The sequence below is a fragment of the Macrobrachium nipponense genome, chromosome 32 (genome assembly GCF_015104395.2).
Source record: "Macrobrachium nipponense isolate FS-2020 chromosome 32, ASM1510439v2, whole genome shotgun sequence".
Lineage (NCBI taxonomy): Eukaryota > Metazoa > Arthropoda > Malacostraca > Decapoda > Palaemonidae > Macrobrachium > Macrobrachium nipponense.
In genome coordinates this window covers 32,568,066-32,592,829 of record NC_061094.1, presented here as the reverse complement: position 1 = coordinate 32,592,829, position 24,764 = coordinate 32,568,066, and the positions used below count along the sequence as shown (strand labels likewise).

Here is a 24,764-nt window from a genome sequence, read left to right as displayed (position 1 = left end):
GTTGACGATCCTGAAACTGTTACGCAACCAGATCTTGATGAGATTGTTGCACTCGACAAGTCCATGGGGCTGGTCGTCGACGAGGACGACATCAATGACCTTCTCGAGGAGCACCAAGAGGAGCTTACGACAGATGACCTGAAGGAATTGGAGGCCATGCAGCATAACTTCGTTCAAGAAGAGTTGTCTAGCAGCGGTGAGGAAGAGGAGGACGACCCTATGACAACGGCAGAAATTAACGATGTTCTAGCTGCTTTTCATAAGGTGCAATCATTTGTAGAAAAGATACACCCCGAAAAGGCTTACACAGATCGTATGCTTTTGTAGTTTGATGACGTTTGCCTGAGTCATTTCAGGAACATTGTGAAAAGTAGGCAGAAGCAATCTTCCTTGGATAGTTATTTTTTAAAAAGGCCTTTAGTAGGAGTATGCAAAAAGGAAGATCCAATTGATACTATGAAAAAACAGTTAAAAGTGGTGAAGAAATTGAAATTTTGTATAAAAACGTAAAGTATAAAAAAGTAAAAAAAAAAATGCAAAAATCAAAAAAAGAAAAAAAAAATTAATTTTAAGTTTTTTTGTAAAGTTAAGTGTTACGATTTTGTTAATGTGTTTTGTAAAGTTTAGTCTATGTTTCCTGACATTTTTAATGTGTTTCGTAAAGTTAAGTGTACGTACTACGTAACAAATTTTCTGCCGTTTGTCCTCCTCCTCTGTCGCCACTTTTGGAGATAGCCTCGCTCGATAGGTAAGGTTCAACATTTTACTACATACGTACATATGGACGTACAGTATTTCTTGTATACCATGTACACTAATAAACTTTATTTAGAGGTACTATGTAGTACATATTAGTAGTGTGTATCAATTTAGGTATTGAATGATCCAAATTGTTGTATTTCATTGTTTATTGGTCAATTTAGCTTTAGTATAAAATTTACTTGCGTGATTTTGTAGGGCTTGGAACGAATTAGGCAATTTACATGTAAAATGAGGTTCAAGATACGAAAAGCTCAGGTTACGAAGGCCGCCTCGGAATGGATTAATCTCGTATGTCAAGGTACTGCTGTATACATATGTCCGGTGTGTGTGTGTGTGTGTAAATTATATATATATATATATATATATATATATATATATATATATTATATATATATATATATAATATATATATATATAGTATATATATATATGCATGTATATATGTATACATGCATATTTGCATCTAATTTTAATTCAGCCAGAGGCAGGTCAGCTTGACACGCTCCTTTTTCTAAAAACATCCTTACCCATCTCTTTTTCTTTCTCTTATCCCTCCTCAAGTTTTTTAAAATAGCCAAGTAGAATACAGAAGCTACTGCATCGACAAGCATCCTAACGACAACTGAAGTCTGGACAGGAAACATTGCTTGCAAACAGTTTACAAACTGTTTGCAAACATTGTTAGCAAACTCTGTTTGCAAACAGTGTTTCCTAGTGTGGAAAGGCTTTTTAGGGCACATTAGCTCTTGGCATAATTTAATGAAGCTGACACTGTCCCTGTAAACAGTAGGGACTATATCAGTCTGATTCCTGTTCATGACCTAGTAATGACCATTGTATTGCTTTTATACAATGCACAGTAATGTGCATTACGTACTATGAAATTACATATGTCCATAGAAATCCGTAGTGTAAGACTACTCCCTCTCTCTTTTCCCCTACAAACAGGTCAGATACAATCATTTTTACCATCTTGTATATTGTTTGATTCATCCCATGAGTTATCGCAACTCTTTATAAATGGCTTTAAACATGCATTTTCACGTATATGATTTAGAAATCCGCAATGTGAAAATATTATTTACCAAGAGTGAGAAGCCAATAACTGATTATATATTTCATGGTGTATCTCATTTCAGGAATATATTGTTGTTAAATTAGTGTTTCATTATCTTTAGATGTTAGTATCTGACTAAAATGTATGTCATACAAGCTGTAAACTGTGAAATTGAGAAGTGAATATTTCTTCGGCATCGTGACTGGTGGCAGTAATGGTATGGGACTGGGGACCTAAAAGCTAAAAGGCGTGGCTTGTGACATTGTGGATCAGCTCCATGCGCTTTGATTGGTCCTAATTTTCCCCATCCCTATACTCTTCCAGACTTGGGAAATATGTGACTGGGAGGAGGTACCCCAGTCCCTGGGAACAGCTTCGGCTGCTTCTGGGACTGTGACATGTCAAGAGGATGGTGCTCATTCTCGTCGTGTTGGTGGACGCTACCTATCGCCTGACCATCGATCACACCAGCGTGATCAGACAGTCCGGTCATCTGGTAGTGAATTCCTTGACATAAGAGATCAACGCTACCATCCTCGGACCAGCGCTTCTCCACAGGGAGAGCGCTCGTCTAGACCTGCAGACTGGTCATCACCGCGGGTTGGTGATTGCTTGCAGCCCTCTCCATCCACCAGTTCTGCTGGGAGACAGAGCAGGGGCGTCAGATCTGCCTCACCTGTCCCTTCAACTTCCTCGGGATACACCGGGAGGAGCGAGGTGAATAGGGGGTACTGTGAGGAGTGCGCTCCTCACGGTCTGTCCACGAGAGTGTATGTGCCTGGTTCAGTCCTAGGACTCGAGAGGTCTTATGCTCAAGTGGTCAGAGGACATCACAGGGGGGCTGATGAGGTTCTTCGTGCTGAAAGGAGAGTGTCTCGGGAGGGACTCGGCCTGGATGGACCTAACAGTCCGTCGCCTCAGGACGTGGTCACTCCGGAGATACATAGGTCGTTTACGGAGGTCATTGCGCTGATTTGTCAGTACAGTGACCTCAGGGAAGGATCAATGGTTGCCTCCTCTGACCGTCCCTCCTGGTGAGAGTCATTCTTGGGACCTGAGAAGTAATCCAGAGCTTCTGTAGGGGTTCCATTGTCCTCCTTGGTGAACGCTCTTGTCTCAGGACAAGAAGCTTCGCTTAGGGACAGCAGGTCAGACAAGTTGCTTCTCCCTCCTCTGCCTCGTCAGTGGCGCTTCTACATGCCTTCAGAGAACCCTTTACCAACTAAACAGGTTGACCCGGAGTTAGCTCGTCTAACTCCTGGCTTGCCTCTGCAACACCTGCTGTTGGAGAACCTTTGGTTCACACAGCAAGAGGCAACGGCCTTGGAGTCTACTGCTATGGCAGACTTCCAGGCTGTCTCCTGGCTGGATCTGTGGTCCCTCACAGTATCCAAAATCGCAGCTTCTTCGGGACCGGTAGCTCCTGGAGAAGACTGCTTTCAGGAGACTTGTCAGTCTGGTGGTAGGGCTATCTCCTACCTGGCCCACCAGACTGCTAGCCAGTGGGCCAACCTGGTGCTTAGGAGGAGGGACACTGTCCTGAATTGAGCAACCAGGTCGGCTGACCCGGAGTTGGCAGTTGGTCTAAGGAATGGACATTGCTGAGTTCCTTCTCTCTTCCCTAGAGAGATGGTGGATGCTACGGTGGAAAAATGGAGAGCTGAGGACAGCGACCGTTTAGTACACCAGCCAGTTATGAAGACATCTGGGCCATCTCGTTCAACTGCGGCTAGGCCTCGGAGCCAAGCTAACTCTTCCTCCGCCCCCAAGACTCCTGTACCATCGAAGGGGGTATGGGGAAAGACCCAGCCTTCTTCCTTCGCTTCGAGATGTGAGCGTCAGCCCTCCTCCCAGCCTTCCTCTTCTCGCAGAAAAGGGGGTTAAGCGAAAGGGGAAGAGAGGGAAATGCTAGGGACGGCATTCCCCCTCACTTGCTGCTGAAAGTGGGGAGGTGCCTGGCAAGCCATTGGGCAACATGGCAGCACTACAGAGCCTAGACCTGGGTAGATGTCCTTTGGGAGGGATATCTTCTCCCCTTCGAGTTGAGGCCACCCCTCACTTCTCATCCGGTCCATCACCAAATATACGTTCCCGGTTCTGCCAAGGACATAGCACTCAAAGAAGAAGTGCAGACAATGCTGAGCAAGGGAGCTATAGAAATCAGGCGAGAACTGTCACATAGGTTCTACAGCTGACTTTTCCTGGTGGAGAAGTCTATGGGGGGCTGGAGACCAGTGATAGATCTTGCTCCTCTGAACTGATTCATTCTGCAGACTTGTTTCACGATGGAAACAGCATGTTCTAGGCTCTATTCTATCAGGGAGAAAGATTTCATGCTATCAATGGACCTGAAGGATGCGTATTTTCAAATACTCATCCATCGGTCCTCCAGGAAGTATCTACGCTTTATCCTTGACAGGACGGTGTTCCAATTCAGGGCACTTTGTTTCAGACTCTCGACTGGCCCTCTGGTGTTCACATGAGTGTTCACTCTGGTGTCAGCTTGGGCCCAATTGGTAGGGATACGTCTTTTGAGGTATCTCGACGATTGGTTGGTCCTGGCGAGCTCACTGGCAGTTGCTACAGGACAGGGATCGCCTCCTCAACTTTTGTCGCGATCTGGGGACTGCGATAAATTTTGAGAAGTCGGATCTCGACCCCAAGCAGAGGATAAAGTACCTGGGCATGCTAATCGACACTAGCAGCAGGAGTTTTCCTCGCAGACTCGAGGATCAGCAGGTCCAGGGAGGCAGCTCAACGGTTTCTGTCATGACAGGAACAACCAGCTCAATTTGGCAGGTCGTGATTGGTCACCTGTCGTCATTAGAGATGTTAGTCCTCACGGGCGTCTTCACCTGCGGTCTCTGCAATGGAGACTGAAGGAGTGTTGGTTACGCTCGGGATCCACAATCCTTCCTTGCTCTTCTCATGGAGGAAGTGAGGGAGGATTTAGCCTGGTGGCTAGACGACAGGAACCTCTTAACAGGAGTGCAGTTGCACACTCCCCCTCCGAAGATGCTCCTGTTCTTGGATGCATCGACCAAGGGTTGGGGCGCACACCTGGAGGAGTTGCTGGTTTCAGGTATGTAGAATCGATGTGACAAGCACCTTCACATCAACGTCCTGGAACTCAAGGCAGCGTTTCTGGCGCTCCAAGTATTCTGGGAACATGTGATGGGACACTCCGTGGTGTTGATGAGTGACAACACCATGGTAGTGGCGTATGTCAACAGACGGGGGCCTAGTGTCCCTCCCGTTGCATCAGTTGATGGTGCAGGTGCATGAGTGGGCAGCGGCTCACTCGGTAGAGCTATCAGCCAGGTACATTCCAGGCAAGAGGAATGTAGTGACAGACAAGCTCAGCTGCCAGAATCAGGTGACTGGGACAGAGTGGTCTCTACACCCAGACGTGGCAGAAAGGCTGTTCGACCTGTGGGGGGGTCCATTGGTGGATCTGTTCGCCACCTGGCACAAGAGAAAACTCCCGGTTCCTGGTTTTCTTCCCCTTTGTGCCGAACCCATGGGCAGCTGCAGAGGCGCATTCCAACACTCGTGGGACAACCTCGAAGTGTACACCTTTCCCTCGTTCTGTCTGATTCGCAAGGTGATCGGTAGGGCGCAGGTCACCAGCAACCCTCGGATGATTTTGGTTGCTCCCAAATACCCTCAGGCCATTTGGTATCCTAGGACCTGCTGGCTCTTCTCTCTGAGGCACCGCGAGAGATTCCCCATGGCACAACCTGCTGTGCCAGCCATACATGAAATGGTACCACCAGGCAGTACATTCCCTGCGTCTTCACAACTGGCAGTTATTCACCATCTCTTGCGAGCAAGAGGCCTTTCTCGCTGAGCAGCAACAGAGATGGCAGGATACCTCAGACAGTCCTCTGCAGCAGTATACCAAGGAAAATAGTCTGTCTTCTGTGGTTGGTGTTGTTGGTCCACTCATTCACTCTTTAGCAGGTAGTGGATTTCCTAGTCTTTTTTTGCTGAGAGAAGCTCTTCTCTGTTTCAGCAGTTAAAGGATATAGGGCTGCTTTGGCTTTAGGCCTAAAGCTGCGGGGAGTGGATATTTCCTCTTCCATGGAAATATCCCTCCTTTTGAGGAGCTTCGAGAGGTCTTGCCCACCCAGGAAACTCAGGCCCTCTGAGTGGGACATGACTCTTGTCCTAAGGAGTTGGACTCGTAGACCCTACGAGCCTCTCCGGGAATTGTCAGACAGGGATCTGACTCTCAAGACCGCCCTTCTGCTGGCCCTGGCATTCGCGAAGAGAGTAGGGGAACTTCATGGTCTCTCTTTTAATGTTAAACACTCGAGGGGATGGGGATCGGTGACACTCGATTTCATCCAGGGTTTCATAGCAAAGATTCAGAATCCCTCAGTCCCTGACGATAGATTCGAGTCCTTTACGATCCTCTTTACTGGTAACGATACGGAAGAGATGCTACTTTGTCCTGTTAGAGTGCTACAGCATTATCTGAAGAGAATTCGCCAACTCAGGCCTGAGTGTCGATGCCTCTTTGTTTGCACCGGGGTAACTAAGAAAGAAGTGTCTTAAGAACACTATTTCTCTCTGGCTTTGTGAGGTAATCAGGAAAGCGTACAACTCCGAAAGGAGTTTCGACGCCAGCACCTTTCGTCCAAGAGCCCAAGAAGTTAGAGGTATTGGTCCTACCCTTGCATTCCACAAGTACTTGTCGGTGTCACAGGTGCTGGAGGCAGGGGTGTGGTCCAACCAGACCACCCTCACCTCCTACCTTCGGGATATTGCCCACAGGTCCTTGGACACTTTTTCCTTGGGACCCATGGTGGCTGCTCAACAAGTTGTGTAGCTTACCCAGCTCCTTTAGTGGGACAAGGTTGCATCTCATCCTTGTGGTAACCATGTGAATAAAGGGTGAATGAGAGTGTGTCTGGCTTCTCTTCCTCCTTCCTTCTCCTCTGTTCCTTCAGGCAGAGAATGTCAGTTGTCACATGCTCAAGAGGGCATCAGATGAAGGTAAGCTATGTGACTGAGCTCCATTCTTTCCCTTTCATTAGGGATAGAAGCATGTATCTGTCCCTTCCCTAACCAGGGGGGATGTGGACAGCAGTAAGAGACAAAACCAATACTATATATTTGCTCTCTTACTTCCGACTGTAAATTCTTGTTTGCTATTCATAAGAGGTTACGCATGCCTCCCTCTTATGAATTGGTCCAGAGGTCTGCCCATTGGTCTTGCAGTTCACCCCAATCATTTGGACAAAGGCAAGGCTCCCCCCCTTGCTCTTATGACCAGGGAAGGAACCTTGGTTGGGCGAACACCAGTCTGTTCACAAGACTCAGATTCCTCCCACCAATCAGTGAGTCTTCCTTATGTAAAGGACTGATGGTTTGTATAATGTAAAGGAACAAATCACAATTTTTGAAAGTAAATTGTATTTTTCCTAACTATACAAACCTGAGGTCCTTTACATTTATGCCCACCTCATTTCACCCCTCAATCTGTTCCTGGGCCTAAAGCAAAGTGGAATGTTTACATCCAGTCGGGCAGGACTCCCAACTATCGGACAAGCAGTTACTGCCTAACTACCTTGTTATAGAATCTTACGACCGAGTTCCACTGGTGCTGAAAGTAATTCCATATGTAAAGGACCTCAGGTTTGTATAGTTAGGAAAAATACAGTTTACTTTCAGAAATTGTGATTTTAGTGGCAAAATGTAATACTGGTACTTGTATCTATTTTACCTGAGCTGTTAATAACATAGTACATATATCTATTTTACTTGAGCTGTTAGTAACAATATAGTTAAAAGTGTCACCAGCCTGTCCAGATCACTATTACTACTTGAGACAAACAATTAGGGTTGCAATACAAGAACATTCTAATTCTGACCTTTCTGTAAATGTCATGCATAATGTAAAGCAGGAGCTGTTCGCTTGTGAATCCTGCAATACTGCCTCTTACTAGCAAATCAGAAGCCTTAAATGGGTTCGCTTCTGAAGAAAGCTGGTTTTTAAGGCGGTAGAGTCCCGAGTTCGAGGAAGATTCCTGTGGTAGCAAAAGAAAGGGGTAGGTGATCTAGTTGAGGGGAATTCTACTTTTGGCAAAAGAAAAGAATAAAATTGAGTTCGAAGTGGATTATGATACAGAAGGTAATTTTTTCAGAGGAATTAATAACTTTTATGATAAAAACAGAGTTTGTTAGATTGCACAAAGAAAATGACTGGTTAAGTTTTGATATTTTATCTCCAACAAGACTACTATTTGTGTGTAACAATAGTAGAAATAAGCGAAACACATGAGATAAGGATAAGAAAAGGGCTAAAGAATGGGGTGTGGGGTACTTGTTCTTTGGAGATAACTGATTTAAGGTATTGAATGATTTGAAACTATGAAAGTGAAGAAATATGAGAGTGAATTTCAGCAGCATTAAGAATAGAAGTGACGGATTCGTATAGGTGTTTGATAGTAAACTTGATGGATGATTGGATGAGGTAAGAGGTAAATTGCAGTATAGGTTAAACAATAAGGATAGCAAGGTGTGAGCAGAAGATTTGTCAGAGACAAGAAGTAGCCAAGGAAGCTGGAGCTAGTTTATGAAGGATTGTTGAGCTTATTCTCCTTTATGGAAGAGAAATGTGAATGTTAAAGGTGATTAAAATAACAAGACTGAAACTGGAGTGAGAAATCTTGCACATGTTTCAGATGGAATGAAAAAATTGTTGAAGTAAAGTTGCAGTTAACTCAGTTTAGGTGAAAATGTGTACATCAGTGTTTTGAGGTGCAGTAGTTTTGGATCATGTGGAGAGGATGTATGATGACAGTGACAGTATTATGAAAAATGTACAATTAGGTCATGTTTGTAAGAAGGATGAGAGGATTAACTAGCAAACATGGGGTGGATGGAGAGGAAGCTGTACTTCAATATACAATACATGTATTAATACATAACCAGGAAATGAGTGAAATGTGCAGTGTAGGTAGGTGAGTCTGTTGAATCTTTTGTGTAGGTAAAGGAAGAGGTTAATATTGTAAAAGCTTTTGCCTAGGGGTTCCATCCATGATTCAAAGTTAAACTATGAAACTGGAAGTGACGGGTGTGTATTTTTTTATCTAGACACCCTATGCTAGGGAAAATATGTTTTAGTTGATATGTATATAAAGTAGGACCCCAGTATTCATGGGAGATGGGTACCCTCCATCTGTAAATAGCTAAAATCCACGAATATTTAAATTCCTTCTTTCCTTCTTAAAACTCCGTATTTTGATAGTTAAAACACACACACACACAAAAACACTCAAAATGCCTACGTATACTACCATTTATCACAAGAAGTGCATTTAGTCACAAAAGTTTTTATCACAAAAAGTGCATATAGTCACGAAAATTAAATGAAAGTACAGTAATTTGTGAATATTTCTCAGAAAAAAAAAAAAAAATACAGCAAATTGGCGACCTCAGCAAACAATGGGTACATACTGTCCATAGAAAAATCTGCGAGTCGGCGAGTCCAGGAATCATGAGTCCACGAACGGGGTATTGACTGTATATGTATATGTATATGTATATATATATATATATATATATATATATATATATATATATATATATATATATATATATATATATATACACACACACACACACACACACACACACACACAGGCAGTCTGGTTATCAGGGGGGTTCCGTTTTGACGGCTTGATGATAAGTGAAAATCGCCGATAACCAAAAATTGGCCCTTATGGTGCTGAAAACTAGTTAATGGCACCTCTGTTAGTTATGTATCAGCTCCATAACTCTATTATCGGAGCCGATAACTGGAAATTGGCGCACTGTGGCACCGAAAATCTCCAATTTTTGGCGCTAGATATTCCCCATAAAACCGGATCACCAGTAACTGAGCCCACCAATTTTTATTACATCACTATGATTCATATGCATGCATCAAGCTACAATTGTCCTCTTAATACCCAATTTGCTCTACCTTGGAATTGACATATTTTCATATATGTTAACCGAAGGGGAATTTTTTAGATAATAATAATTTTGTTCTCTCGTGGGTTCAAACCAGCACCCAGCAGACAGAGGAGAAGTCAAGACTGCAGTGACCATATCGATAATGTCACTGAAGTCCTAATTTCTCCTCTGTCTGCTGCACATTGGTTCGATGTTCTTCAAGAGCTGAGACATCTAATCACTTTACTCACAAATTGATTAATGACCTGATAGGTCTTGAGAACAGATGAGGGTTTCTCTAGTATCTTTGACAAGGCTAAGATTTTTTGTGCTGCATCTCAGATTGATACAAACTCCAATCAAGTAGGCAGACCCAAGAGGTTCCAAAAGAACTCACGCAAGTTCAAAGACTTTTTAAGTGATACCACTGTAGGAATGAGTGAGGACAATACAAGTCTTGCTCCCGAGGTTTCATTCTAAAGAATTTATTTTGACATTTGACGAATTCCAAAAATGAATCTCAATCAAAATTACGCCTGAAAAGGGTGAAGGTGTCGTCAACCGTATCTTTTATAAAATAAAGGGCGGAAGGAAAGAGGGCACTCATCTAAAAAGCTCTCTTCCAGCGAGCACATAAAGATATTGGAAAAGGTAGGACCTAAAGGAGACCCCATAGCCTTACCCTCCACTTGTCTATATAAGTTATTGTTAAAAATAAAAGCGGTGTCCAGCACTGCCATTTCTAAAAGAGACTTAAAGGTAAAACGGTTAAAATTATGAAAGCACGAATCAGTTTGGGGAAATAACTTGTCTAAAACTATGCTAATGGTCTCCCTAACTGGAGCATTGGTAAAAAGGGATTCAACATCTAAGCTCGCCATAAATGTATCAGAATCCTGGGATAGTACCGATTCTTTAAACGATTTTGAATTGCAAAGTTTTTAGTCCCGTTGCTTGAACCTTTAACTAAAAATCAATATACTGTTTTCAATTCAAAATCGTTTAAAGAATTATTAGTTTCAGGAAAGAAAAGTATTTTCAATATTATATTTCTATGGTAGTACATGAAGTGAAGTGTGATAAACCAGTCGAGTTTATTTACCCATGAAATGTGGTATGATAAAATGGTAGACTTCATTTACCACAAGTCACACAGGGAAAGGAAAGGCTATGGGTACACGTACGGGTTTGAAACCTACTCTATTATGTAACTTGGATCAAATGAGGGCCACGTGCCAAATTTTGTCGAGAATTTCTATAGCGCACTAACATACGAACACACAAACAATCGCTTCCATATATATATAATATATATATATATATATATATATATATATATATATATATATATATATATATATATAGTGCGTGTGTTTATTTATATGCAAATAGTAGAAAAGGCTCAAAATTGACTTTTCCTATTTTTTCTCAGATATCTCTTTAATCTTCAACTTTGTACATCTGCGACGCTCTTGTGGTATCATTTTATGACAAAAAGACGCGTTAACGTTAACATCAGGTGACTTTAATTTGTTATATCTCCTGCATAAGGACTCTATTAAAGAACAAGATGTATCTGGAAAATAATGAATCAGCCAATTTCAAAGTGATTTGGGAGCAATGTAGTTACATGATAGATCATCTTCAGATAAAAACGACATTTGAAACACTTTCAGAAAACAGAATGAGAAATAAAATGGTTGCGTAAAATGATAAACGGTATCATTCAAGATGGCGAAGAAAGATAAATTAAATGTATTCTGGGTGACTCGCATATCATCCCACAAGACTTTAGGAAACAAAAGTGATGATTTATAAGAACTTACGTGAAATAGGAATAATTCTTGAAGATAAAGTGATAGTTTTACAGTATTCTGTAAACCAAAATTTATATATATATATATATATATATATATATATATATATATATATATATATATATATATAAATTCGTGTGTGTGTGTGGTATACGTATTTGGGTTCAGGTAACACTCGCGCAAGAACAGGAAACTTACCTGAATGGTTTGCATTAGAGCAGATCCTCGAGGCACGTAAGTCTCGATCTTGCTGTCAAGAAGCTGTTGCAGGTTGTCAAAGGGAAGCTGTAGCTTGGGAAGGATGAGCATCGCCTTCAGGTTCCCTCGGTACACGGAGCCGATGATGAAAGTCGACAGAAACCAAATGCACGAGATGACTCTCTTCCCGTTGCTGGTTGGGTTCCACGGGATGGCTTTGAAATAAAGATATGTCAGTTTTCTCTCTCTCTCTCTCTCTCTTCTATGTTTTAAGATGGCAATTGCTGTCGTGATCATTCGCTTGGCTAAATGGATCATTCTTAGGGATTTCGGGGGTCGTTGCCTAGGATTCATATTTCTTGGGGTCATTATCTTCATGATATTTACAGTCTTTTGTCTATGTTTTTTACGGTCCTGCCCAACGGGCTTGTAGTACTAAACACGCCGCAAAGGTGGATACATACCGGGTTGAAACCCTTGGGTATCACTATCTAGGAAAGATCCGCTGAATGATGCTCATAACTATTCTTTCAGGACAAAATTATGCTTGTCTGGTAACTTCATTCTGATTAAGTTAAGTATATCTTAGTTTTACCAGAGCATTGCACTGAGCTGATTAACAGCTCTCGTAGGGCTGGCCCGAAGTATTAGATATTTGTACGTGGCTAGGAACCAGTTGGTCACCTAGCAACGGGACCTACAGCTTATTGTGGGACCCGAACCACACTACATCGAGAAATGAATTTCTAACGCCAGAAATAAATTCCTCTGATTCTGCGTTGGCCGAGCCGAGAATCGAACTTCGGACCACCGGACTGGCAGCCGAGCGCGAAAACCACTCTTCCAATGATGAACTACATAATGCTGATAGTTATTTGATATTAAAATAACATCTAAGTTTTGTATTGCTGTGGTTACTAAATCTACTTTTAGTGAGATCATTCTCAAAATGATTACAAAATGTTTTTTTATAAGTTTCCATGTTAAGTGGTACAGATAAGTTTAACTTAGTGAAGTACAGTAACTGGGCAAATTAGTTGCAATTTATAACCTTAAAAACCTTATTTCGTGATCGAACGCAGAATGCCTGTGTGATCAATTGATAAATTCCATTCCCTTCGGCTTGGCGTCTAGATAGATACGCATACATATCCGCCATTTTTTTATGTACATAAGCATCCGATGCTTTCTAGTTCTTCCTCTCGTCCTTCCCCCAAAAGCCTCTGAAATGTAGCTACATTTTTCACGGTGCTTTCATCCTCCGTTCTCTCCTCCACAACGACTTTACGAGGGTCACCGATCAAGAAGATCCCTTCAGTATGCCAAGGATGGCTTTTGGGGTATGAGATTTGGGCCTGGTGCCAAGCCCTGGGGACATATGAGGACATTCAGCGCTGAGAATAAGATTGAGAGTAAAGGAGGTTTGAAAAGTGTAAAAGGGAAAACATGAAGCAATTGTCAGGAGCCGGTAGAAAGTAAAATGGAAGAAAGAAGATATGAACGGAAGTACAGTAAAAAGGAATGAAAGGGGCTGCAGCTATGGCCCGAAGGGACCCTGGAAAAAAAACCTTAAGTAATGCTTACAGTGCACCGCGTGTTACACCGATAGCACTATCCCCTACTCACTGTTCATTGGGCAGCCGTCATCACCTTGCCATTTTATATATGTATATATATATATATATATATATGTATATATATGATATATATATTATAGATATATATATATATTGTTAAGCTATGAATGTCACTTAATATCCAGTTCACTCTACCCTAGAAGTAATACCGAAAGGGAATTATAATTGATAAGTAATAGCCACTTGACGGGCTCTGTATTTAGTGGCCTGATGATTTTGTATTAAAAATGGCACTGATGTGACAAAAATTCATGCACACAGCAGATATATCTATATATTATATATATATATATATATATATATATATATACTATATTATATATATATATATATATATATATATATATATATATATATATATATATATATATATATCAGTAAGGACACCAAGGCCGGAACCTAGAACAGCAAATTGAAATGAATGACATTATTATTGTTGTAATCAAATTCACAATAATACAGCAAAATGACATATAAAAAATTATAAGAATACGTTAAAAGATGGCTAATTAAAACAACTGAGTAAAATAAAATAAAGCAAAATACGGATGGTACAAAGGAACAATAAAGACGCTAAGTCAATATACAAACCAGCAAAGTTGGTGACTAAAGACACAAAAGTGAGGTTTCAGCCACATTTCTTGCCAAAGAAGCTTTATCTTGACAGAATATAAAACTTCTAAAATGTCGAACCATCACATCCAAGCTGATCTGGTAGTTTTTCCAACGTAAGTGGCATCACAACCACTGCACTGCCATTTATAGATCAGATTAGGCTGAAGGCTTGTTGGTATAAGGTCTTTAATTTTAAAGAAATTTCGTAATTTATTTTGTAAAGTGGAATCTATTTTGATATCCAGCTGAGGGTAACAATGGACAAAATGGAAATTAATTGCTTTTTTAAATCGTGCGTATGAGTTCCATTAAAAGTTAAAGGCAATTAAATAACAGGTTTCTTTACGTTATCATTTACTTTCGGGTTGTTTGTTTACATGTAACTTTGAAAGTTGTTTGCCAATATCTGTATTCACGCAATTCAACGGATAGCTATTGTTTTTTAAAAGTGGCCATAGAATTCCAATTCTTCATGCAAATTTAAATAGCTAGAACAAATTTGATATTATCTGGTAACTAGCGTAAATATCAAATTCATCTTATATTTCAAAGGTGTAGCTGATTGAAATTTAGGCGTAAAACCTGTGAAAGTAGGCTTTCTAACGACTGAAGTGTGAAATTTATTATTAAGACATTTTACCAGAATATCTAGAAAAGCAAACGTTATATTAATATGCCTACTATCAAGGTTATATTAATGTTATATTAATATGCCTACTATCAAGGTACTCTAAAAATGAGGAATCTGGTCACTACTCTTAAAAATGAAAATGTATCATCGACATACCTCCTGTGGAGTAAGGAATTAAAATCCAAAGGACAATCGTCTAACTATTCTTCCTCCATAAAACACATAAAAGCATTAGCCAAAGACGAATTCGCATGAAGACCTGGAATTCTATGGCCATTTTAAAAAAACAATGGCTATCCGTTGAATTACGAGAATAAAGATATTGGTAAACAGCATTTATTTGTCTTTAACTTTTACTGGAATATATTTCTATTTTGTCCATTGGTTACCCTCAACTGGATATCAAAATATATTTCACTTTAGAAAATAAACCATAAATTTTCTTTAAAATTAAAGAACTTATACCAACAAGCCTTCAGTCTAATCTGATCTATAAATGGCAGTGCAGTGGTTGTGATGCCCCTTACGTTGGAAAAACTACCAGATCAGCTTGGATGTGATGGTTTGAACACCTTGGTAGGTCATTTCGTACCGGCAATTATCTTTCAAGACCCAGTTACGGTGCAATTGGAGAACACAGCGAGAAGACTGGTCACCCTTTAGATTCTGATGATTTTTCTATTCTAACCTCTGCTCAGTTTGCTACAGACCTCGACATTTTAGAAGTTTTATATTCTGTCAAGATAAAGCCTCTTTCCTCTTTGGCTAGAAATGTGGCTGTAACCTCACTTGTGCTTTTAGTCCCCAACTTTGCGACTTGTGCTTTTAGTCCCCAACTTTGCTGGTTTGTATATTGACTTAATGTCTTTATTGTTCCTTTGTACCATCCGTTTTTGTGACAAACTTGTATTTTGCCTTATTTTATTTTGTTTACTCAGTTGTTTAAATTAGCCATCTTTTAACGCATTCTTATAATTTTTTATGTGTCATTTTGCTGTATTATTGTGAATTTGATTGCAAGAATTACAATGTCATTCATTTTAATTTGTAGGTTGATAACGAGTGATAGTGCTGCTCGAAACATGTCCCAATAAAGTTGTACAAAACGCTGCTCCGGGTTTTGGCGCTTCGCTGCTGGTGTTTCAACTGCTATATATTATATATATATATATATATATATTATATATATATATATATATATATATATATATATATATATATATATATATATATATTATATATATGTGTGTGTGTGTAATATATATATATATATTTTTTTGATATATATATATATATATATATATATATATATATATATATATATATATATATATATATTATATTATATTGTGCGTGTGGTATATCTGCATAACTATATACCAGACTTAAAAAAAAAAACAAGAATAATGAGGGCTAACTTACTTTGTCCAAGTAGAGGCATTATTGTCAGGTCAGTTGCAAACCAAGCTTTTTCCTTGCGGTTTTCAGAGCTTGAAAGAGACCGAGAGATCAGCTGTAGCAAGGTTCTTGTCAAGTGTACTTCGAAATAAAAACTGATTTGAACAAAAACTAATTTAGTATCATACAGGTTTGAGACTGCTACTGGAAAGATGGCTAACAATGGGCCTGTCAGTGATTATTTATTTATTATTACTTGTTGCCGACCTAGTCGGTTGCTTTCATTAATTTCACCTTTTATAAATGTAATGTTCAAGGAGAATTACGTAAGGAAATACAATGCGAGAACTGAATATTACCTCTTGAGAGATGAACCAAATGCGATGTGAGCAATTGCCAAGAGTACGAAGAACACCATAATCATTGTCACTAATAGCAGAACCCAGATCTGGTAGGATCAACATAGAAACATTTGAGTAATATTCTCTCTCTCTCTCTCTCTCTCTCTCTCTCTCTCTCTCTCTCTCTCTTGAGCGGAAAGAAATTTTCCATATTTAAATTATACATATATATTTTTATTTTAATAAACAGCTATGCAGGTTATTGGACTGATCTGGAGCCAAGACTAAGTAACTAGACGTAGGATTATAATCGTTAGCTATTTGTATCTGCGTGTTCAAGGTTGCTTAGTTTTTGTTTATTTATTTAGTTTTATTTATTGAGAACTTACTAGTGGTAATAGTAATTAGCATTTCATAAAAATTTCATACTAGCATGAGTCACTAAAATGGTGAAGAAATCCACTGTGGTGTAGATGTCAACATAATATATTTTAGGAGAATCGAGCAGGTTCTCGAAAGCTTAAAGTCGCTTTGTATTCTTTATTTTTAGTTTAGCTTAATGACTGTCGTGTTACAAAACTATATTTCTTATAATTATTAGCTTATTTTAGCATACTTTTAATATTATAAAAAATTAATTCTATTTATAGCCCTGAAGATGGGAAAGGATTCCCGAAACGTAGGTGTAAATAAAAATAATTAAAAAGAAGAAATGTTCTCCAGTCTTCTCGCTGTCTTCATTATTAAACTTAAACTTACCAGGAGCGAAAATCTTCCAAGTTATATATGTATATATATATGTCTACACCACTATGGTTTCTTATCTAGTTAGCTTTTCAACACTTTACATTCTGAATTACTCATGTAGGCTCAAGCATATGAGAGTTGACTCTTAATAACCTGGATGAAGATGATTAGGCATATTTCCCTGCATGGCAATTTATGACTCACCTCGTTCTTGTAAGGCTTAACGAAACCGGCTAAGTCTGACTCGTAAACAGGCTTCTTGTGCGCAACTGCTTGGGTGTCCATGTACAAAGGAATGCTGAAGTCGATCGCCCTTGCTCGGGAATCGGTCATACTCACCGGTGTTCCAGTCACGTCTACCTCCTAAGAAGGAAATTGGTTAGAAAACTTGTGTGCAGCATTTTATAATGTGTGATAGGAAATAAACAAAGAAATTCCCCTAGAACCCGCGAAGCTTAGGCCCTGTCCACACTTGCGGGCACTGCCCGACGGGGAAACACTTCTCGTAACCCGTTCCACTATACTGACCGACCGAGTATAGGACTTGGAGCCATAATGATGAGATTATCTGGTAACACTGCTTCAAAAGCGAGAGAAAATATAAACAGCTGGAAGTGCCCGACGGGCATGCCCGTTAGTGTGGACAGGCCATTAGAATGTCGCGATGTAGTTAGGCACTAGCGATTGTTTTCTACTTTCTGGGAGGCTGGAAAGAGTCAGATGCTACAGTTTATTGTTGTTAGTAAACGCATTGCCTTTCTTAACCTTTGGTTACAAAGAAATATATTCACTATAAGTCTAAGAATAATGCTCCTAAATTTGCATATTTATTAACTTTTCCTGCCGGCTGGGATGAAATCATGCGTCCGCCTCCGCCTGTCTGTTTTTCCTTTTACAAAGTTGAATCAAAAGTTATAGGAGGATTTTGCACCATGTAACTAGGAATGACGACGGGTCAAGGGGAACTGGTTAGTTTCTTTTTATCCAGATCCAGTTCCGAACAAAGGATTTTTTATGCCTTTGAATTATTCCAATCTGTAATATATGAAATGTATGTCGGTGGACCGTGAATTTATCAATAAAACGTAATGATTTGTGAATTCGGTCTTAAGATTTCCTTTGGATTCGTACGATTACCACCCGATCTGGTGGATGAGATTGACTCTGACTTCATAGAGCTTTGCGACGGCGAACTCATAATGGCTATTAAATGTGAATAACATATTGCTAGTGATTCTCCCAATTTTCGAACGGTTATTGGATAAGAATTAATTTAATTTTGTTCGGTAGAGGATCGCCAAAAGAAGTGCTGTGCAACATATACTCACATGCCTCATGAGCTGTCCAATTAGACCCGACCAAGTCTTGTTGGGCAACTGCGTCCCGTAGATGAGTCCTTTAGCCAAGACCCATGTGGTGCTGGAAGGAGTAAATTGGTTTTAATATGTCAATAAGCTACTCACAGAAGTGTAACTTCCTCGATACCTCATTATCTGCATTAATTCTTCAGATGCGTATTTTTATTAATGCAAAGACTAGCTAATATTCAGTCTGGTGCTTAATTTAAATATCAACTAAATGATAATTTACAATATTCTGTACGAGAAAGCAGGAATTTTAGTTCGGGTGTACGAAGGAAACTTAGATATTGACCACTGAAGCAGGAATCACAAAGTCGACCTCATTTTTATTGAGTCGGCAAAGATCTTGACAAATTACATTAGTTATTTGTCAGTTGTTAAGCACTGACTGAAACTAGTTCCCTAACTACTAAATGATAGTGGTCGAGCATTTAATCTGTTATTTTTAATAGGTGCACATGTTTCAAGTTTCTCCACTAAAAATAAAAGGTCAGTATATGTCATTTCCTGCAAGCATTTATATTATTTGCTTTCGAACATTTGATTCCAAGGTTGTGAGACTCACCAGTGTCCGAGTTTAGCAAAGATTATATGTATTATGTCTACCATCGACCCTATCACGATGTAAGGCGGAGTAGTTTTCGGGATGTAGATATGAGGCATCCACTGGAAAGAAAAAAGTAATAATAATGCTATAGGTAACAGGCAGAATGCGTGGGTTTTTACTTAATTTTTATTATATACCTGCACGATAGGACGGGCACTGTAACTGAAATATAGTGTAGGAGAAACTGGTTATCTTTCCTATAGTGACCCCCAAGAGTTTTAACCCGGCATGTATCCAATTTTGCGTGTTTAGTACAAAAGACTGTAAATATCATAAAGATGATAATGACCCCCAAGAAATATATTAGTTCTAGATAACGACCCCCGAAATCCTTAGTGGTCACCATCTAGGAAAGATCCGGAACTGTTAACTGGAATCAAGTCTTTCTGGTGATAGAAGTTCACGCTCGACGTGGTTCGGGATCCACGTAAAGCCGTTAGTCCCGTTGCTGAATAACCACTGGTTCCGTGCAACGTAAAAAAAAAAAAAAAAAAACATCAACAACGTGCAGACTAGAATCAAGTCCCCATTTTGTTCAAGCAAATAAAGTTAAATAGAGCTATATGAGGTTTCTTTATCTCATAGAGAGGTCAGTCCGTATTAGTCAGTAGGAGAAATACTAAACTGATTGTGCCTATAAAGAACTGGCACATCAGTGCGCTGTGAATCTACCACCCCTAAGGTGGCAGGGTTCGAAGTTTACCGAAAGTCATTCAGTCTTTCTCTCGCTTAAGCGTTCACGATAGCCAAGGTGTAAATCACTTTGAAGTCTAGACGACAAAAAAAAAAAAAAACGTAAAGTAATGAGTAATAACTGTTGCTTCGACGTCGCCTAAATTTTCAGTCCTTTACCCGGAAAACATAGGGATCGCGAAGATTATTATGCATTAAATTGACGTGCCACCTCGGTGGCCACGAGTTCGATTCTCGAGCATTCCACTGAGGGGTTAGACGTGTAGATAGAAGTTCACTCTCGACGTGGTTCGGAAGTCAAGTAAAGCCGTTGGTCCCGTTGCTGAATAACCACTGGTTTCATGCATCGTAAAATCGCCATATAAACAAACAAACAATCATTACGCATTAAGAACTGAAATGGGATAGAATTGTACTGTATTTGGTTGTTCTTGTTTTCGCGGAAGATTGCGCTTGGACCTGATTGAGATGGAATGAATAGTAGATTTTTCATTACTAAAATGATAATCCATTGTCAGCTGTGTCCATTGATCAGATAACAGGGATTTCATATATATCTATATATTAATATATATATATATATATATATATATATATATATATATATATATATATATAGATTATAGGACATTTCTCAGGTATGTGAAGATGCTATCAAGCGAAATTTAGACTCGTTTCAGTCTCACTTCTATAAAATCTTATTATTTTTTTATTTATTTATTTTGCATGTCATAGCAAGCGAATCAATGTCTTGTCACTTTCAGACAAAAAAGCGCAATGACGTCGCAGGTAGTCTTCAAATTTATTATTTTTAATGCCATTTATTTCTAAGGTTGAAGATTTTCTAGACATATACTTAGGGAAGCGGTATTACATTCCCCTTCACAATTGTACACCGTCTGGACAAGTGAACGAACGTTCTGAATAAATCATCGAAAATTAAAAATTTTTTTGCTGAAACTATAAAAGATGAACTCTCCGGTGTATGTACACAGAGACAAGGCTTCAAGAAGTTTTCTTTTTCCGCTAAGTCTAGAAAAATAAAGTTCTCCCCTCATTGGGATAAAAAAAAGAAGAAGTTATGAATATACTAGCAAAGACAGACGCAAGTAGAAGAATGCTCGTGGGTACATGAAGTCTTATTATTATTGTTATTAGTTAGTAAATAAGCAATCAAAACTCAGAGAATAGACTTGCGTCGTTGATGCCGATCTTAATGCAGTCTGTCGTATTCGACAGTGCGTAATCCATGATGTAAATTCGACTTGAGCTTCAGTCTTTGACAGTTCTGGATGTTAACAGCTTCGGACTTCGTGCTGCCCTCGTAGGGAGTTCCCCACGACTGACATATTCTCCAGAAACCCCCTCACTATATCGAGGTGAAATGTTCATTAATTACTAACATATCTGATTGGTTTCTCCCGATGCATCATTAAAAGTTAACTATAATTTTTCTGTATCATGTATGTATTACCTACAAATATGTTGCTTTTAATGTTTTAGATATTATACATACACAACACACACACACACACACACACACATATATATATATATATATATATATATATATATATATATATATATATATATATATGAATGTAGTTTTTAGATCTTGATCCAATAACCGCTAAATGTAATTATTTGATGTAAGTGTTTCGATTGCTATAAGAATTTCTCTTTTGGGTATCTGTTGTCTTGTCTATTCTAACTCTTGCTATGATAAGATTTTTGGAATAATAATGATAATTATAAAAATGAATTATCTCGTGTGATTACAATGCTCGCAAACTGCTGAAGTTTTAATGCAAAACTTACATTTGTGGATCACCGTCATGTGTTGTTAACAACACTTTCACTTTCTTGATGTTAAAGTGAGTCTTAATTCTGCTCCTTTTTTCCTTAGCTTGCAGATATTGATTGTCAGTGGTCTCATTATGTGGTGGAGTCCAGTGGAAAGCTAGAATGGGCTCCTCTTCACCAAGAACAATTAAATTCGCGTTTTCCGTTGACGCATTTTTTTTCTCCGTAAGTAAATACGTTACTTTTTTCAAATAACCAGAAATTTTTGTTGTTGTCGAATTCATCTGAGCATCTCATATAATATATATATATATATATATATATATATATATATATATATATATATATATATATATATATATATATATGTATATATAATCACTTTAGCCTTGAATGATTGGCCTTTTGATTAGCAGAAACAATGTGTACCTGGGATGTTGACATCATTTCCGTCATCTTTGTGTATATATGTATATATGTAAGCGAATACCACGGGAAAATGATAGTCAGAAATCCAAGCGCTTTCGTCGTTATTCAGACATCGTCAAGGAGCTACTAAAGTACAATTGGAGAGGAAGGCCTCATGTACAAACAAGATCAGGAATACCAGATGGTTAATTATCAAAAGGGTAAAAATTAAAAGGGATAATCCAGGATTATCGGATATCACACGGTCACAAACTTAAACAGATTCTGACCCTAACCGAAATTACAAAGTATCTTTACAGTCCAAAACATGTAAAAACTGAATATATTAATTTTGTTGCTTATATTTATCTACAACTTTTTTCATTATGAAAGCATCAAGTTTAAATAAACCAAGACTTAAATTTAGAACATTTCTATTATTTGATTTGATAAAACAAGATTCAATGATATTCCTTTTAACTGTGTCATTACATGGGACTAAGGCTCTTTCTTGACTCCAGTTAATAGGATGGTCTAAATCTCTCATATGTACAAATAATGCATTCGATATTTGCCCAGTTCTAACAGAATATTGATGTTGCTTGAGACGCTGTGAAAGAGATTTGCTGGTCTGTCCGTAATAGATATCACACTTTTTGCAAGGAATTTCATATATGCAGCCTGGAAGATCTTTAGGAGAATTTTTGATTACTAAGCTCTTGACATTAATATTACTGAAAACAACATTTATGTTAAAAAGCTTTAAAATTCTAGGAATATCTAAAAAACTTTCATCATAAGGTAATTTTAGAATGTTATGCTTACTAAATTCAAGTTTGTCATTAGTTGAATAAAATGTTTTTCTAGCTCTTTTCCATGCCACATCTACAAAAGTCCTTGGGTATTTAAGTTTCAATGCAATATCATAAATAGTTTTAATTTCAGCGTCAATAAACTGCGGGCTACAGACACGTAAAGCCCTTAGGAACATCCCAGAAAAAACAGAGAATTTAACATTTTGATGGTGATTGGAGTAGTAATGAACAAAAGAGGCAATATTAGTTGATTTTCGAAAGACTGAAAAGGTGAAATTTCTATCATTTCTATGGTAAGAATTAAATCCATTTTGAAGGGCTTGGACCATTTAATTAAACAGTTTACACCGCAATGCGCCTCCCTACCTTACATGTATGGTTTAGTCAAGACACATAAAATCAATAACCCTATCAGACCAATCATTAGTTCAGTGGGCTCAGTTACGTATAATTTATCTAAATGGCTTGTAAAAATTCTTACTCCTTTGGTAGGAAATATTTCTAACACGAATGTTAAAAACAATGTTGATTTTATAAACAAATTGAATAGTTTAAATTTGAATTATGATTTTAATATGGTTAGTTTTGATGTTGTCTCTTTATTTACAAAAGTGCCAGTAGATGACTTACTTGAATATTTGGAAGAGGAATTAGAGCGTCATGACATTCCCTTAAGTGTAGCAAATCTCATTAGTCTCATAAGGTTATGTATCAAAGATAGTAAATTTTGTTTCAATGGGGAATTTTTTGTACAAAAGTTTGGCACGGCTATGGGTAATCCCTTATCTCCTGTCCTTAGCAATATTTACATGGAATTTTTTGAGACAAAACTCTTACCGAAGAATTTTTGCCCCAAAAAGTTATTTGGTTTAGGTACGTGGATGATATCTTCTGTATTTGGCCAGTTCACAAAAACCTCCAGGAATTCCTTAATAATCTCAATAATTTAGTCCTTCTATAAAATTTACTGTAGAGGAAGAAAGAAATTGTAATTTGAATTTTCTTGATGTAACTGTCCATAGAAATGATAGAAATTTCACCTTTTCAGTCTTTCGAAAATCAACTAATATTGCCTCTTTTGTTCATTACTACTCCAATCACCATCAAAATGTTAAATTCTCTGTTTTTTCTGGGATGTTCCTAAGGGCTTTACGTGTCTGTAGCCCGCAGTTTATTGACGCTGAAATTAAAACTATTTATGATATTGCATTGAAACTTAAATACCCAAGGACTTTTGTAGATGTGGCATGGAAAAGAGCTAGAAAAACATTTTATTCAACTAATGACAAACTTGAATTTAGTAAGCATAACATTCTAAAATTACCTTATGATGAAAGGTTTTTAGATATTCCTAGAATTTTAAAGCTTTTTAACATAAATGTTGTTTTCAGTAATATTAATGTCAAGAGCTTAGTAATCAAAAATTCTCCTAAAGATCTTCCAGGCTGCATATATGAAATTCCTTGCAAAAAGTGTGATAAAGTCTATTACGGACAGACCGGCAAATCTCTTTCACAGCGTCTCAAGCAACATCAATATTCTGTTAGAACTGGGCAAATATCGAATGCATTATTTGTACATATGAGAGATTTAGACCATCCTATTAACTGGAGTCAAGAAAGAGCCTTAGTCCCATGTAATGACACAGTTAAAAGGAATATCATTGAATCTTGTTTTATCAAATCAAATAATAGAAATGTTCTAAATTTAAGTCTTGGTTTATTTAAACTTGGAGCTTTCATAATGAAAAAAGTTGTAGATAAATATAAGCAACAAAATTAATATATTCAGTTTTTACATGTTTTGGACTGTAAAGATACTTTGTAATTTCGGTTAGGGTCAGAATCTGTTTAAGTTTGTGACCGTGTGATATCCGATAATCCTGGATTATCCCTTTTAATTTTTACCCTTTTGATAATTAACCATC

General features: G+C 38.3%; 2 protein-coding genes across 2 annotated transcripts in view; both read right to left on the bottom strand.

The window, feature by feature from the left end:
* The window catches only part of LOC135207112 (glutamate receptor 1-like), a 44,174-nt gene extending 32,184 nt beyond the window's left edge, over positions 1-11,990 (bottom strand). The window contains exons 1-2 of the mRNA XM_064238711.1: positions 11,782-11,990; positions 7,699-7,854 (exon numbers count right to left, since the gene is read on the bottom strand). Coding sequence (XP_064094781.1) covers positions 7,699-7,854; positions 11,782-11,892 — 267 coding nt within the window. The 5' untranslated portion in view covers positions 11,893-11,990. The remainder of the gene's footprint in view (positions 1-7,698; positions 7,855-11,781) is intronic.
* A 2,732-nt stretch (positions 11,991-14,722) lies between these two features.
* Positions 14,723-22,070, bottom strand: LOC135207402 (glutamate [NMDA] receptor subunit 1-like). Its single transcript, XM_064239130.1, has 7 exons — positions 22,044-22,070; positions 19,077-19,177; positions 18,479-18,569; positions 17,355-17,513; positions 16,422-16,510; positions 16,087-16,154; positions 14,723-14,763 (listed from the first exon to the last, which is right to left on the bottom strand). The coding sequence occupies exons 1-7, from the start codon at positions 22,068-22,070 to the stop codon at positions 14,723-14,725; spliced, it is 576 nt and encodes a 191-aa protein (XP_064095200.1).
* Positions 22,071-24,764: the final 2,694 nt, after the last annotated feature.